Source organism: Sinocyclocheilus anshuiensis, unplaced genomic scaffold (genome assembly GCF_001515605.1).
Source record: "Sinocyclocheilus anshuiensis isolate Anshui unplaced genomic scaffold, SAMN03320099.WGS_v1.1 scaffold553, whole genome shotgun sequence".
Classification (NCBI taxonomy): Eukaryota; Metazoa; Chordata; class Actinopteri; order Cypriniformes; family Cyprinidae; genus Sinocyclocheilus; species Sinocyclocheilus anshuiensis.
The window spans coordinates 880584-896992 of record NW_015539821.1 but is presented as its reverse complement, the minus strand read 5'-3'; the positions used below and the strand labels follow the sequence as shown (position 1 = coordinate 896992).

Sequence of the window (16409 nt, the reverse complement as noted above, 5' to 3'; positions counted from 1 at the left end):
ATTTGTCGATCGCGCGTCTCCAGTGAAGCTGAACTCTCCTCCTGTCCGCATTCAATTCACACGGACCGACCGTCATGCAGAGTACACGCGATCATGCAGGATGCAAATGCACACTTCATAAGATCTCACAGCTGGATTCGACTAAGTTTGCAAGCTTTGTGAAATTAAATGTTCATTAGTCATTCAAAGATTTGTTTAAATTATATAAATGCGTATTTGTTGAATGCTGATGGCAAACAAGAAAGTATTATAATGTTTGCCTTTCTATTACTAATAATATAAAAGCAATCGTTAAATACTTTTTGTATACATTATAATTCCTTTGTTTAACCGTTCTATCTGATTATTAAACAGACTTCTATCCCTATTAGACAGAACTGTTAACGACAACGGCGAACAAGAGGGAGAATGTGAGCACTGTGCTGCCGCTGTCAGCGTCGTCAAAATAAAAGTCCGGCCTCGAACGCATCGGCCAAACAGGAAAACTTATTGGCCGATGCCGATATTTAAAAAATGCCAAATATCGGCCGATATATCGGCCTTGGCGATATATCGGTCGACCACTAATTATAATAATAAAATACCTTTTGGCAATCACCTCCTTGTATTATTTCCTGAACACACACCATTGGCCCCTCTGCACGGTTAGCGCCGCCCCTGATGACCATGCCTAATCCTGTCCCTTTGGCAACACATATCAACTGAATCATGCAGTCTCTGGGGAAAGAGAGGTATACATAAGGGCTTGAATCAACAGCAGAAACAATGGCTCCTGAGGTGATTAGTTTTTTTCCCCAGTAACCATAAATTAATCTTTTGTGGGATTTCTCTTTTACTCAGGCTAGGTCAGGTGTTTTCAGGCTCAGACGCTTCAATTAGTACACTATTAGCAGCAATAGTGTGAGAAAGCTGCTGGGTTCTGTCATTTGTTTTGGTAGTAGAATTATTTGAAGTATACACAAAAGGATCACACAAAAGCACTGGATAAAATCTAAATTATATCTACAGTGTGTCATTTGGTTCTCACGTGCAGACTTGTGGAGATGGGGAGGTAATGCAGGCAGTGGTGTATACTGGGTTGGGGTCTTTAGGGCTTAGAAGCAGAGGACTGGTTGATCTGGAAGATGAGGAGGAGGAGGCAGTGTCGGTCAACTTTCCTGAAGACAAGAAATGTGCTTTTTAATAATTTCAGTCTCTGCAAATGACACAAATGAATGCTACTATAGCAATACTAAAGTACACTTAGAAAAATAACCTATGGATTTATTTTTCTTACCTATTTATTTTGTTATATATTTTGTATATACACTACTGTTCAAAGGTTTGGGGGTTTTTAAGATTTTAATGTTTTTGAAAGAAGTATTTTATGCTTAGCAATGATGCATTTTTAAAACAGTAATATTACGGAAATTTATTAAAATTTAATATAAGAGTTTTCTTTATTAATATATCTTAAAATGTAATTTATTCCTATCATGTCCACAGCCATTACTCCAGTCTGATTTGGCACCCAAATGACATTTCTTATTATCACATTTGAAATGGTTGTGCTGCTTATTAATACATTTTGTGTTGTATTAATAATTTTGCATGATAATTTTTTTTCAGGCTTCTTTGATAATTAGAAAGTTTCAAAGAACAGCATTTAGGTGAAATAGAAATCTTTTGCAACATTATAAATGTCTTTACTGTCACCTGTGGATTTAAAGCATTAAAAAAAAAACCTTACTGACCCCAAACTTTTGAACAGAATGTACATACACATACATTGTTTCAAGTCTATTCTGATGCATGCTTGATGTAAAAATGGCTCTTTATGTAGAAAGACAATGATAGAAATGGCTTTTTATGTTGAAAACAATGATGTTATGGAGGACCCAAACTAAGTCTTTTTCTAAGTTGGCAAACTGTAGGCTGCAATTGCTGCAAGTTCTCAAAATCAGACATTAGTCATTCACTCCTGAAATGCAGTAAATTATAGACGTAGTGGAAAATACCTGTGGAAACAGAAGTGTCTGATCCAGAGCTGGTACTACTGCTGGAGCCATATTTTTCCATTAACTCAACAAATTCCCTCCTAATGATAAAACATATAAAGATACATGCAAAATCAGTCATATATTCACCTTTCCTGGAGACATAATTTTCCAGTGAATCATAATAAGAGGGCTTTTGTACAGACTAACCCTTTCTTAAGAATGTGTGTGTCTGTGTTGTGTTCAAAGCATAAACATTATGTGGGTTTTCCATTCTGTAAAATCAAGCATTACATAAGTATGAACATACTTGTTCTAAGGAAGTGCTGGAGGAAATTATCATTCTTAGTTTTTAAAATACACACACACACACAACATTAAACCCCCAAACTACATTTTGTAAGACAGTCTCTCATTAAATGCAACTTCCTCATTAGCGCTCAAAGAAGCTTAGAAGCACTTAATTAGATTACGGATGTAATAATTGTGATAAACTGGTATCAAAGTCAAGAGCCAGACTGTTTCCAAACCAGAAATGCGATCTAGGCAGTAATCTTTAAATGTACTGTATATTATGTTCTCGAAATCTGTGTGCTGTGCTGAAACAGTTTGTTTGAGGTGACTGATTGTCCATTAATTATGAAGGTAATCCTTTTACAATGTTACAGATTAAAACCTGACCTCATCTGGTTTAACTCAGGACACATATAACAGACTTGCGGCCCAAATACGTCAACAGCTGTTAAGTCGGGAGTACAAAATTGCTCATCAGGAAGTCACTGAGACCAGCAAAATGCCAGTTCGATTTAAACAAAGACAGACAGGACGAACTTGACAACTGCCCAAAACCGAGACCTCTGGCTAAGCAGACAATGCCAAAACACAAAAAAATCTCGGCAGGCATACTCCAAAAATTACTCAGCATGGAGTAGCGGCTTGATGTTGTCAGTACAGACTTACTATATCAATCTAGTACCCTAAGAAGATTTAAAAACAACTATACTGGTTGGAGTTCTTTTTTTTTTTTTAAGGATAATAATAATTAAAAAACACAACAAAAAATAGCACCATACTAAACAAAGGCCAAAGTTCTCAATAAAGTGCTAAAGACTTTAATGTACTTAAGAGTATTAAGACTATTTTTAGATTTAAAAAAAAAATCAAGACGCTCATCTGTACTCATCCATTTATAGGATTAAGTATATAATATCCAACAGTACACATTCTGTACTTGGCAAGCAAAATTTCCTGTCTCCATATAATTAACCTCTTAACTGTCACCCCCCTTTTTGAACATAGACGTGAAAGTGCACTATTCAAATGTAAATTGTTCATAAATGCTTTTGAATACAGACCTACGGTTGGTAAAGAAGACAACCTGCAGATTATTGCAGAAGTGAAATCATTTAAAAAAAATGAAAGCATAAAAAAGTTATAGAAGTTTAAATTTACTGTAAAGAAAATGTACTGTACTATTTTTATTTTATTTTATATAAAATAAATATTTTATAAAATATGTTTTAATCCACATTTAAAGCCATATGTCTAAATAAGTTGTGTTCCAACTTTGAAGTTGATATAAAAAAAATTGAGATTCCTATGCAATTTTGTTTAGGCATCATACCACAAACAGCTGGGGCCATCCAAACGCCACTGAATTTTTTTATGCATTTTTCTGTCACAAATGTATCAATTTCTCTCTCAGTATTACTTCTATGACAAAATAACCACCAAATATGAAATCTTGAGACTCAGATATTTCCAACGATATGTATTTTGTCAAGATTATGAAAAGTTTTGATTCTAAAAGACCGTAATACATTTGGAATATGACACCTCCCACTAAGGGGGAGGAGCCCGCTAAAAGATTTTAAAGTACGATTTCCATGGTAACGCAGTGTCCGATTTCAAAATGGTTTCCACAGGATGTGAATTTGGAGGTTTTAAGCTTTCAAATGATATATCACTTATGATAATTACTAAAAAATGTAATAGGGAAAAAGGAAATGAAGAATAATTTTTGTGACAAAGGTCAGAACTCCTGTTATGATGTATATGTTTTGAGGTGCACTCTTGTCATAAATTAATCTATTACTGTTCCTACATAATTTTTAACAACAAACAGTGGTAGAATATCTATTTAGGAGTCTTAGACCTTTCCAACAATATATAGTTTGTCATGATTAGATTAGGATTTAATTGTAATATATTGAAGTAAACTTAGGCGTCCCGTATACGGGATAGTGACAGTTAAAGGGTTTAATCTTTAAACACAAAACAAATCAATAATATAAAAAGTAAAAATAAATAGAAAAAAATATATTCCTTTAAAAATGTTTAAAATATCACCCAATTCATAAAAGTCATCTTACCTGGAAGCGTCGTCACGTACTATCAGTAAAGACATGTGATTTGTAGCTGACGCCATGCGAAGAACTTCCACTGCCCTAATAAAACATCAAACCGATTTTTCACTTTAGTTGTTTTAATATACTTCAGGCATCTTCTAATTTATTACAGATCCATAACCAATCCAGAATACATTACTTTTCATTTGTAACACCTCCTAAATTCATGTTGTTGACATCGAAAATGAGGTCCCCTGCTCTAAGACGCCCTGAAAGACAAGGGACATCATCCATCATTTCCAGAATCTAAGTAGAAGCATTCAGTGGAGATTTTGGGAAAGTGAACATACCGTCCTGTGCTGCCACGCCACCTGGCAAAATTCGTTTAATGAAAATACCGAACTCTTCACCACTCTGTTCTCTGTAGCCCCCAATAATCTTCACGCCTGTCAAACCGAGAACAAGATTTTTGGGATTAATTCTTTATATGGGGGTGAGAGAACAAAGTAAATCAAATTGTGCACCAAATGCCTTGAAAAATAAAGCAGTGTAAACCAGTTTTCTAGGAATACTATTATAAACTGAAAGAAATTGTGCTGTGGTTCTCACCAAGTCCTCTTTTACAGTCTGTAAAGTCTAGTCTCTCCACAGCACGGTTGATGCCATGGGGCCCCATTATTGTCCTAAAAAAAAAGAGATTCCATTAAATATTAGTGCAAGAGATATTATCATAAAAACAAGATTTTCAGAGAAATGTTCCAGACTGTTAAAATTACAGATCATCGAATGGATGGTAATAATGCAGCTGACCCTCTGAGGTATGAATTATAAAATCCCCAAAGGAAAGAACATAATAATTCCCAATCCTTTTTCCCCAAAATGTTGCATATTGGGAGAGTTGCACATCTGCCCATTATAACAGAAGACAATGGTAAATATTCCAGGAAAGAAAAAAAAAACATGTAAAGGGAACATTCATATAGAATAAAGGAAAAATTTCCAATGTGGCTTTGGATGTAATTTTACACCTGAATGGTTTAAAAAGGCTTTCAAAGATCTGTACTGTAATGTACACCTATGCTTCATAATATAGAAATACTGAAATGTATGAATTTAAAGTGAGCTATAAAGAAAAGCAATGCTTTTTTATTACAGTAAACAGAACAGTGGTTGAAGTAATGGCCCATTATTAGGCAAAATAAAAAATATCATGCCAAAATAAAAAAAGTGCTTATACAGGAAGTAGGTTACTGTGCATGGGTTTATTTTAAAATCACTCAAACATGTTCACTGAAAGCGCCAAATGATAATTATTTTATAGAAAGAGGGTATGAATCAAATCTAACGATGGCCTGATCGCTATTGCATTTAATCCCTATAACAGACTGAAAGCCACAGAATACAATGTTTTTCCTATAACTAGGACATTGAGTAAAATGTTGCATGTGTAAAATTTTTAAAAGCAGTTTCAAAACTGACATATAATATTCACTTCAGATCCAATTTAAATGTGCATCTGACTTCATCAAAACCCAGCAAACAGATGTTATTTAAGCTTTATCTGTCTGTTTGACAAAGAGGCATGCACTTTTGAAAACTCATGCACTCTGCAAAAACACAGAAAGAAAAGAGAAAGTGATCACAAAAATAGAAAAATAAAAACAGCAGAAAAATAAAATAATACAAATCAAAGAAAATAACTGGAAGGAGTGTACTTGTGCATTATGTACAACATGCAGAAAATCTAAACATAAAATCTAAAATAAGCTTTAAAAGCATTAGTATTTGCTTAATCTAAAGTCACTCAGCCAGATAACAACCAGATAATGGCATTTCCTACCAGTAGAGGAGTGATAGCCCGTCAAAGTGTTCTGCCTCCACTTGTGGAAGCAGTGCCATTGCACTTCCACAAGCAACTGATGATGTATTGTAAAGCCTACGTTATCACCGGGTTGGGGGAAATGGCAGTTCAAATCAGGTCAGTCTCGATGACCGAGAGACAGCAATCTACCCAGAGAGTAACAGACACACTCCTACCTATCCACTAATCTCTCCTGATACCCCGCAGTCACATGGTTCGCCTCACCTCTCTCTGTGCTGTCACAGCTGATGATGATTCTGCCTCTCCGGAGGCAGAAAAGCTCAAAACTTGACACCAGGCTGTGATGTGGAACGAGGGGATGGGAGTCTGACTGCATGATTTCTGACCCAGGGACACTGAATCTACAGTCCAGTCAATTTTAAACTGAAAAGAGAATAAGAAACATAAATTAGCTTTGTACAGATAAAAGCAACTACAGTATATATAAACATGACAAATAAATCAAATAGAATTTAATTTTTAAAAAAGTATCTAAAAACATGAATGAAGAAGAAAAATTTTTTTGTTTTACCACTTACAAATTCCTATTTTAATATAAGGTCACCGAGGACAGTTTGTTTTAAATTCTCAAAGAAAAAAAAAATCAACCATGACACATAGCCTATAAATAAAGCACAATTTCTAAATATTATAATCTTTTAACCCTTAACGACCCTTAATCCTTAACAGTCCTTGAATGCAATCATAGGCGAAGGTTAAACACTGCCATTCAGCTAGTGGCCAGGAGGAGGCGCTTTAAGACCCTGCTGGCATTTTAACGTGCAGTAACGATGGCAGAATGAAAATGATTACTTCTAGAGCAGGGATAATTGTAACACTTTTTTTTTGCTTTTGGGTTTTTGCTATTTTTTCCCCTCGAAAATATTTAAATGAAAGTTTTGAAATTTTACCTCAAACATCTTTACCTGTGTCAATTAAATGTATAACCTCTATAAATCGGATACAATCAAGTTCACAAAAGCCAGTGTTACATTCATAAATGGTCAATTATATGTTTTCTGTTTGTACATAGCAGTGTTAGTCAATACAATACACAAAATTCTCAATTAACGTTACTACTACTAGCACATCCTGACAAGTGTGTAAACAAAATATTTGTATAAGTATTTAAAAAAAATTTTTTACTCAAAATAAACATTTTAAGTGCATAACAAAATCAGTGAAAAATACAGTAGACTATAGTTTAACATCCTAAAAACCTAAAATTACCCTAAGGCATTTGGCAGATCAAAACATTGCTGGTTGTTATTATTGCTCCCAAAACTACATAATGCATATAAATAATTTATCTATCGTTTTTTCTTTTCTTTTGTGGATGTGCTCGTTATAGGGTTAATGAACACGTTTTTTTCATAATTCTTGTTACCAATTTCAATATCATAAGAAAATATAACACAATAACACAAGTAAACAGTCACAAATTATAATAGCACTTAAAAAAATGAATAAAAAATATTATATTGTATAAAGTAAATGTACAAATAGACTGAATAGTCTTCACTGTATAAATTCAATATACACTATTGGAGTCAATGGGGACCAGAAACTTTCTGGTTATGAACATTCTTCAAAATATCTTCTGTTTTGTTGAGGAGAACAAAGAAATTCATACAGGTTTAGAAAAACTTGAGGGTGAGTAAATGATGACAGTATTTTCATTTTTGGGTGAAGATCATATAATGCAAGGATCTCATATAGCCTACTACTACACATGCTTTATCTTTAACTATTAACCTTCATGTAAGACACAACTGACTGTGTTGACGAGGATACTCGCAAAGACTGGCATTTTGACACAAAACTATGTATATTTGAACGTTTAAGCACAAGGAGCGAAAAAGAACTCAAGTTTAGTCAGGGGCTGTACGAGTAGGTGCGCACCGCGCTATGGAAGGCCATGTGGCCAAAAACACGTGAATTTTAACGCGTCAACAACGCGTTAAACACGCGTGTTTCACGTGTAAACAACACGTATTTAATGCGTTAAATACGTGTCGTTTACGCGTGAAAAAATCAGCGCATTAAATACATGTATTCAACGTGTTAAATACGCGTGAAATACTTCACGTGAAATACGTGTTAAATAAGCGTGAAGTAGCATTAAATATCAGTTTGAACTGATCAGTGTCATTGGCTGCTGAGGACTTGGGTCAAACAACTTCTGTGAGCTTAGGGGGGTGTACCATTACTACTATAGACTAGGCAACCACCATTTAACATGCTATAGATCAGCTTATTCATCCTAATTATTATTTAGCCTGTAGAAATAATATATTTAAATTGCAGTTTTATTAAAAATTTGATAAAAAAATAAAGTTGCCTCGTTTTTCTCCACTCATGCCTTTTTGTAAATAAACACATTAGTGGACATTCTAGCTTTATCAGTGATCAAACTTAAGTTAACATCTAAGCATTAACATTTGTCTGGGGAAATCAGTTACAATGGAGGTAAGCAATCAATGCAGGTTTAAGATACAGACCATTGCAATCAATATTTGTCTTTGGAAAACAATCAATATCTTTGTAATCAACAGCTTTTATTGTGCTTACATTTACAGCTATCGCCAGCAGGTGGCACTTATTGAAACCTCTTTTTGTTCAGTGATTCTGCACTTTTTGTTCAGCGATTATGCACTCATCAGACAAACAGTAATTAGGTACACAGGTGATGTTATAAGACATAAGTATTTAAGGCTTTCAGGATTAGAATGAGAGCTTGTACTCGGGTCAGGACAACAGAAGTATGCTACTGCTACCACCATTAAAGATCCTCCTATATCCTTTTTTTGTTTTTATTGAATAATGTTGGTAACCAAACCAATTTAGTATTTTTTTCTATACTATGGAAGTCAATGGGGACCAACAACTGTTTGGTTACTAACATTCTTCAAAATATTGTCTTTTATGTTCCACACAAGAAATAAACTCATAGAAGTTCGGAACAACATGAGGGTGAAAAAATGGCAGAATTTTCATTTTTGGGCGAACTATCCCTTTAAGTCCTGTTATGATCTGACAAGTTCTGTGCAATACTCAGATCTATATTTTCTACTGTATAGTTTCATATGTACAAGTAATCTTAATTTTTAAGATTTCACATGTGCTTTTATTTATTTTTGTATATGTGAGCAATGGTAACATGACCAATTGACACCCTGGGATCAATAAATTATATATCTAATTTATTTTCCACAAATGTGATATATCTTACCAGGTTTTTTCCACAAATGTGATATATTTTACCAGGTTTCAAATATAAATACTGTCTATAAAAATAAATAATGTCTATGTTATAAGGCTTATGTTATTATTTCTTCACCAAAAATTTCACCTAAAAATGAGCACCAAATAAAATCAGTCAAAAATCCATTAACAAAAATATATATAGTTTTATTTTCACATTACAATAGAACCAATCGACAAGAAGCTACTGTTGCAGACTATTAATTATGGTTTGCAGTGCATCAATAGCCGGACTTCTGACAGGTCCTTCAAGAACGTCTACATCCTGCTGTTGTTGCATCTGTGCCTCGGTTGGACTGAATTGGTTTGCAGGAACTGTTACAACTTCCTGACAATCCACAGCAGGAATTGCACCATCTTGAGCAGGACTGGGTCCAAAAATCTGTGCCATGGCAGTGAGTGATGATGTTTGCCTCTGAAGACATCCTTTGACAAACATCTGATTTCATGTGTGTGGTGACCAGCAGTACGCAATCCATGATTGTTCCACTGTTCCCTGAAAACCTCGAAGTCCCGGTTAATCCATGGAAGGTACACATAATGCAGTGCGCAGATGTGTAGCTCATTGGTACAGTCAATGACTCCATCACTCTCAAGAAAGGAGAAAAACTGGTGGTACACATCAGTCATACCCCGCCAAAGATCTCCCCAAAATCTCTTGATCCTCTGGTTGTGGACACTTCTACTACGGATGGAACGTCCACTTATAGATCCACGATAAATGTTCATAAACAAACAAACAAACGGTATTGTTTTTTCCTCTGTGGTCACATCTAACTCGAGATGGAACCCCATACCTAGCTGTGGCTTGTACAAACTGGTTAAACACTGTGCCTGCCCTCTTGTCAGAAGCTTGCAAAAATACAACCAGTCTGATGAAGCCACAGATTCCCCCATGGATCACTATTCTATATTCTAGGCTAGATGTGAAATGTTAAAAAATTACGATTATTTGTACATATGCTCCACTTATGAAACTACTGTATACAGTAGAAAATATAGATCATCTGAGTATTGCACAGTTTAATTTATTGCACTTATATTATTGTACGATTAAAGCATTGTATGCTTAAAGATATAAAGGATATGAAACTGTATATAAGATATAAGGAATTTTAATTAAGCTGCTGACAAGTCTGAGGTAAGTACTGTCACGCCCCTGGGCTGTCTGTGTGTATGTTTTCGTCTCCATGTGCTCTCCGTGACCCAGTTTCTGTTTCTCGTTGATTGTATGATTTGGTTCAGGTGTGTCTTTGCAATTACCCTCGTTACCCTATGTATTTAAACCCCAGTCTGTGCAGTCTGTCGGGTCTTAATGTTATGTATGTGTGTCTTCAGCCATTCCTAGTGTGGATTACCCCTTGTTCAGGATTACATTAAAGACTGTTACTTTGATCCACATCTCTGCATCCGCTGACAAGTACACATTGAAACAACATAAGTCAGAGTAATATATTGTGTCTGTAGTAACTGATTTCAATTTGGAACCTATTTAAAACGCTGAACTTGTCAGACCATAACAGGAATTAAAGGGATAGTTCACCCAAAAATGAAAATCTGCCATTTTTTCACCCTCATGTTGTTCCGAACTTCTATGAGTTTGTTTCTTGTGTGGAACATAAAATGTGATATTTTGAAGAATGTTAGTAACCAAACAGTTGTTGGTCCCAATTGACTTCCATAGTATGGAAAAAAAAATATTAAATTGGTTTGGTTACCAACATTCTTCAATGACAAAAAAAAAAGGAAATAGGAGGATCTTTAGTGGTGGTAACAGTAGAATACTTCTGCTGTCCTGACCAGAGTACAAGCTCTCATTTTAATCCTGAATGTCTTAAATACTTATGTCTTAAATACCATATTTAAATGCTTGAAGTCTTTAAATTCATTTAAATGGATAACATCACTTGTGTACCTAATTACTCTTTGTCTGATGAATGCATAATTGCTGAACAAAAAGAGGTTTCAATAAGTGCCATCTGCTGGCGATAGCTGTAAATGTAAGCACAATAAAAGCTGTTGTTTACAAAGATATTGATTGTCTTCCAGAGACAGATATTGATTGCAATGGTCTGTATCTTAAACCTGCATTGATTGCAGTTGGTTTAAGTTGTCTTATTGTTTAAGAAAAATACTTTATTGTTTAGATTGACTTGACAGTGTTATGCTTGTCAATAGGGGTGCTCCGATTGATCGGCTACCGATCACTATCGGCCGATAATCGTTTTGGGATGTTTGATCGGCGGTCTCTAAGAAGGCCGATCTCAAAAAAACGATCTCAATGACGCGTCTGCCATGAGAGGTTTGGCACGACATGCAGAGGCACCGTCTCAGTCTCTGTCCGGCGTGGGTGAAATCATTATAATGCTGAAGGTGAAGTACAGTTCATATTTCTTCATTAAATAACTTATAAAGTAATTTGAAAACTTTCTGTGAGACATAATTTCACAAACAGCGTGAATTCAGCGTCATCTTATTAAAGTGACCTTCAATGCAGACACGCACGCCAGCATACAATGGAACTATCGTCCGCAGCAGTCAGAGATTTACATAAGATTATATTTTTTTGTGATCAACTTTTTTTTAAATAAGATATTAAGGACCACAACTATTTTCAACAATAAAAAGAAATGTTTCTTGAGCAGCAATCAGCATATTAGAATGATTCCTGAAGTATGTGTGACTGAAGACTGGAGTAATGGATACAGAAAATGTATCTTTTCCGTCATAGGAATAAATTACATTTTGAAATATATGAAAGTAGAAAACACTTATTTTAGATTGTAATAATATTTCACAATATTACTGTTTTTACTGTGTTTTTAGCAATTGAATGTAATTTAAAAATATATTAATTATTCCAAACATTTACATGTGCTTGTGTATATATTAAATACATTCCAATAATCATAAAAAAGGAGTGTAAAGGAAGATTATATTTTTAAGTCTGATTCTTTCCTGCCAATACTAAATATTTTCAGGGATTGTGGTGTAAATTGTCATTTAAAGGTGCCATAGAATGGAAAACTGTATTTACCTTGGCATAGTTAAATGATAACAGTTCTGTCCATGGAAATGACATACTGTGAGCCTCAAACGCATTGTTTCCTCCTCCTTATGTAAATCTCGTGCATGCAAAAGACCACTGAAAAATAGGCAAATCAGAACATAACACCGACTGTGACGTTAGGACTGAGTCGGGATCACTAATAGTTACGCCCCCAACATTTGCATATACCCGCCCATATTCTATGCCAGCCGAACCATCACAAGTTCTGCAGGTATTGAGAAGAAACAAGCGAGGATAATAGCGAAAATGGCAGATCGTGGAAATAAATGTTATGTTCCAGGCTGTGCAGGGGAAGTGATGTGCAGGGATGGGTTGGTGTCTGTATTCAGAAAGGCACGGAAAGCAAATAACGCAAGCCACTAAAGGGACATGGTTAGCTGCTTGCTAGCGGTAGCCTGTTACATTACAGTACATACGATTTCACTTACCACATAAACAGAGTAAGGAGAGATGACTGAGGATGATGGCGAATGATTTACAGATCCTGAGCACCACTGACAAGCATCTGATCTTGTAAAATGTGTTGTAAGTACTGCCGCTGTAGTTTACATAGAGCACGTGCATCGTAAATCTCGAAAGTGAAAGTAAAACGATCGTGCATTCGAAAGCAGTTTCAATGCCCCGCATATTAATAGCGGCTCCCTGATGCCCGCATTTTATATACAGTATAATTACCCAACGATATAACTGCGAGAGACAGTACTGAAATATATATTTTCCCTGTGTTTCTTTCCTGCTGTGTGAGCTACACTGTTGCCAACTCTCGCGAGACAAATAAGCAACCGCAGGTTCAAAAACAAGCCCAATATTGTTTGATAATTTATCATCAATATTATTTATTATCAATTATTTATTACCAATAAATGAGCCCGCAACATATTAAACTGAAACTACCCTTTTATTTGAAAAGCAAAAACATAAGTTGTTTTACAAAAAGCAACAAACTGCAACAAAGCAGGAACAAAACTCATCTCCAATCACCTGTGAGCAGAATAGGATTGGACAGATGGAAAAGGAGAAAAACACAAGAGCTTCAAAGGGGAGCTGTAACATAGCCACATATTTATAGCCTACTAAGAATAGGATTGGAGAGATGGAAAAGGAGAAAAACACAAGAGCTTCAAAGGGGAGCTGTAACATAGCCACATATTTATTGCCTACTAAAATATTGGCTGTTCGAACCAAATCTACTCTTAGTATTAGTATAGGTCTACTTGTTTTTTTGTTGTTGTTTTGTTTTTTACAACCCGTGATAATTATACATTACAAAAACATTGTAAAAATTCATTCAAAAAGTCATTCCACTCCTCTATGTCTACTACTATCATCGCTTGGATTACAGCGTCTTTTTGAATGTGATTTTTCTTCAATTCCTCATTGAGTGCAGAGGGGGCGGAATATTTGACAAATTACGCTGCAGCACGGATTTTTTCAAGCAACTTTACAAAAAAAGAAGCCCAAAGTCGCGTATAATACGCGGATTTGGCAACTCTGGTGAGCTACTGAAATGAGCAGCACTGTGAAACAGCCAATCAGAACAGAGCTCAACATTGAGCTGCACTGTGAAACAGCCAATCAGAGCAGAACTCAGTATTATTATTCATGACCCTTCCAAATAAGGTAATAACAGACAATTTCATTCTAGGGACAAATCCTAGGGTTGTAAATGGACATGTAAACCCGTTTCTGGAGATTACCTAAGCCACATACCTTCTATGTAAATATCAGAGAACAATTTAAAATATTGTATCAATGCATTCAATGGCACCTTTAAAACATTGATTGTGTGATTTCAAAAATTAACTTTCATATGGAATTCCATAAACAGCATATTTTTCACATAATGTCTCTGAAGATGAAGACTATCCAAGTTGATTTTTGTATGTTTGAACGTTTCTCAGGTTGTACCAGGAGAAACTGCGCTGGCTTTTTTATAGGGTCTGGAATCCCACAGACAAACCAGTGATAGGCATTTCTACCTACAGTGTTGTACCTTTTGAGGCTGGGCAATATTTTAATAAGATACAGGTAAATATGAAGCATTTAAATAAACCTATGGTGACATTACTATTATAATTTATGTATATCCATTTGTTACCTAGCTCACTAAAGAGCATGCTAAATTCACTAATTAGTGTGCTAATACACTGTTTTTTTTTCCCCATCAGTGTTTCTGTTTTGAGGAACAGAGGTTAAACCCACATGAGGAAGTAGACATGCCTGTTTTCTTCTACATTGATCCAGAGTTTGATGATGACCCCAGGATGGCACGAGTTGATACTATTACACTCTCTTATACCTTTTTTGAAGCCAAAGAAGGACAGCGGTTACCCATCCCTGGGTATAGCTAATTATGCATTATTTAGAGAATTTTAATCAGAATTATCTTCAAGAGAGTGAGTTCAGTAATCATTTTGGTAATTAACAGTAATGAAGGCTGATCAAGACAATAAATTGTAAGTTACTATTTTTATATATACCATAATAATTTTTTTATATATATATATCAAACAACTGAGCTGTATATTAAAAATTTGTGTCAACATTTGTGAGGATAGTGGCTTACTTTAGAACACTAGAGGGCAGCATTTGTGCATGTTTCTTATTGTCTTTTGTGCATTGAAAACAATAACACATATGTTGTACGACTTGCTGATTATTGTGGAATAATGAATATATTTGGGTTGCATACAACTGTAGCAGATGCTTTATATAATGCATGCGCAAATGCTCTTAGTGGTGCTTCAGTGAGCAATATTGCGCAACAACACTACTCAAACAGTTTGGATTATACACAAACAAAATGAGGTTAAAGTAAAGATACAAAAGGATATTAGAGTAGGCATTAATCACAATGAATGAGATCCTGAAGATATGTAGTTTTATTAATATTAATGAAAAGTGATTCTGTAAACAGTATGTGCTATGATTGCATAATAGTGGTTTAAGCATAAAATATTAATACAATTTTCAAAAACAATCTTTGTAATATGTTTCGTAGAGACTTAAAGAATATTGATGTAATAATCAAAATTCCAAAACAGTATGCTGCATACACTAAAATATTTTAATACATTTTTTTAAATGTTCTTTAATACCAGAAGAAGCTTTAATATAATGCAAACATATATCACGGTTGATATATGATACATAACAAACAAAAACATAATTTCATGTCATTTTTAATTATTAACTAATTTCTATTTTTCTTAATATTGATCTGTAAAGCATTATATAATGTAATTATGCAAGGGATTGTTCTTAATGAAAGTTATAGTGTTAGAGTCTAGCTGGACTGGGTTTGTAAAGGTTGAAAGCCCAACAGATCAAAGATACAAGGGACAGTAGTACGGAGCCCCTAAAGGGACATGGTGGTGGGAAAAAAAATTCGGTGTGGGAGGAAATTTTTTATTTGCGTTCTCTCGCAAAGATATTTGCATTCCCTTTTGCGTTCTCTCGAATCTGACATATTTTTTCCTCCCACCCCAAATTTTTTCACTCAGTCTGATTTTTTTCCACCACCATGTCCCTTTAGGGGCTCCGTACAGTAGTGATGCAAAATACAATCATGGTAAAAAAAATATATATAAAAAATATATATATATATATATACAAAAGAACTAACTCACGTTAATGATTTTGATAGCCTTTTTTATTATCAAACTAAAATATAGTTTCAAAGTATTGCTGTGATTTTAAAAAGGAGAAGAGAGAAACTACAATAACTTAACCTGTTTAGAAACGACAATAATCAAATTATGTCATTCAAACACTACGTCATTCTTCGTGCCCCGGAAAACAACAAACCCGAGCACGCGCTTGAAGCGCGCTGGAAAGCTGACGCAGAATCAGTTGAGCAACCGTCCGCGCGACAAAACCAAATGGATGAA

General features: G+C 34.9%; 1 protein-coding gene and 1 pseudogene across 1 annotated transcript; one reads left to right on the top strand and one right to left on the bottom strand.

Annotated features, from left to right (window-relative positions):
- Nucleotides 1-6415, bottom strand: part of LOC107684129 (syntaxin-binding protein 4-like) — a 36889-nt pseudogene extending 30474 nt beyond the window's left edge.
- Nucleotides 6416-8648: 2233 nt separating this feature from the next.
- On the top strand, nt 8649-14870 carry LOC107684128 (cytochrome c oxidase assembly protein COX11, mitochondrial-like). Its single transcript, XM_016480341.1, is given in 5 exon segments — nt 8649-8654; nt 11916-12017; nt 14421-14447; nt 14449-14547; nt 14688-14870. Coding segments are annotated over 5 exon segments (417 nt in total).
- The last annotated feature ends 1539 nt before the right edge of the window (nt 14871-16409 follow it).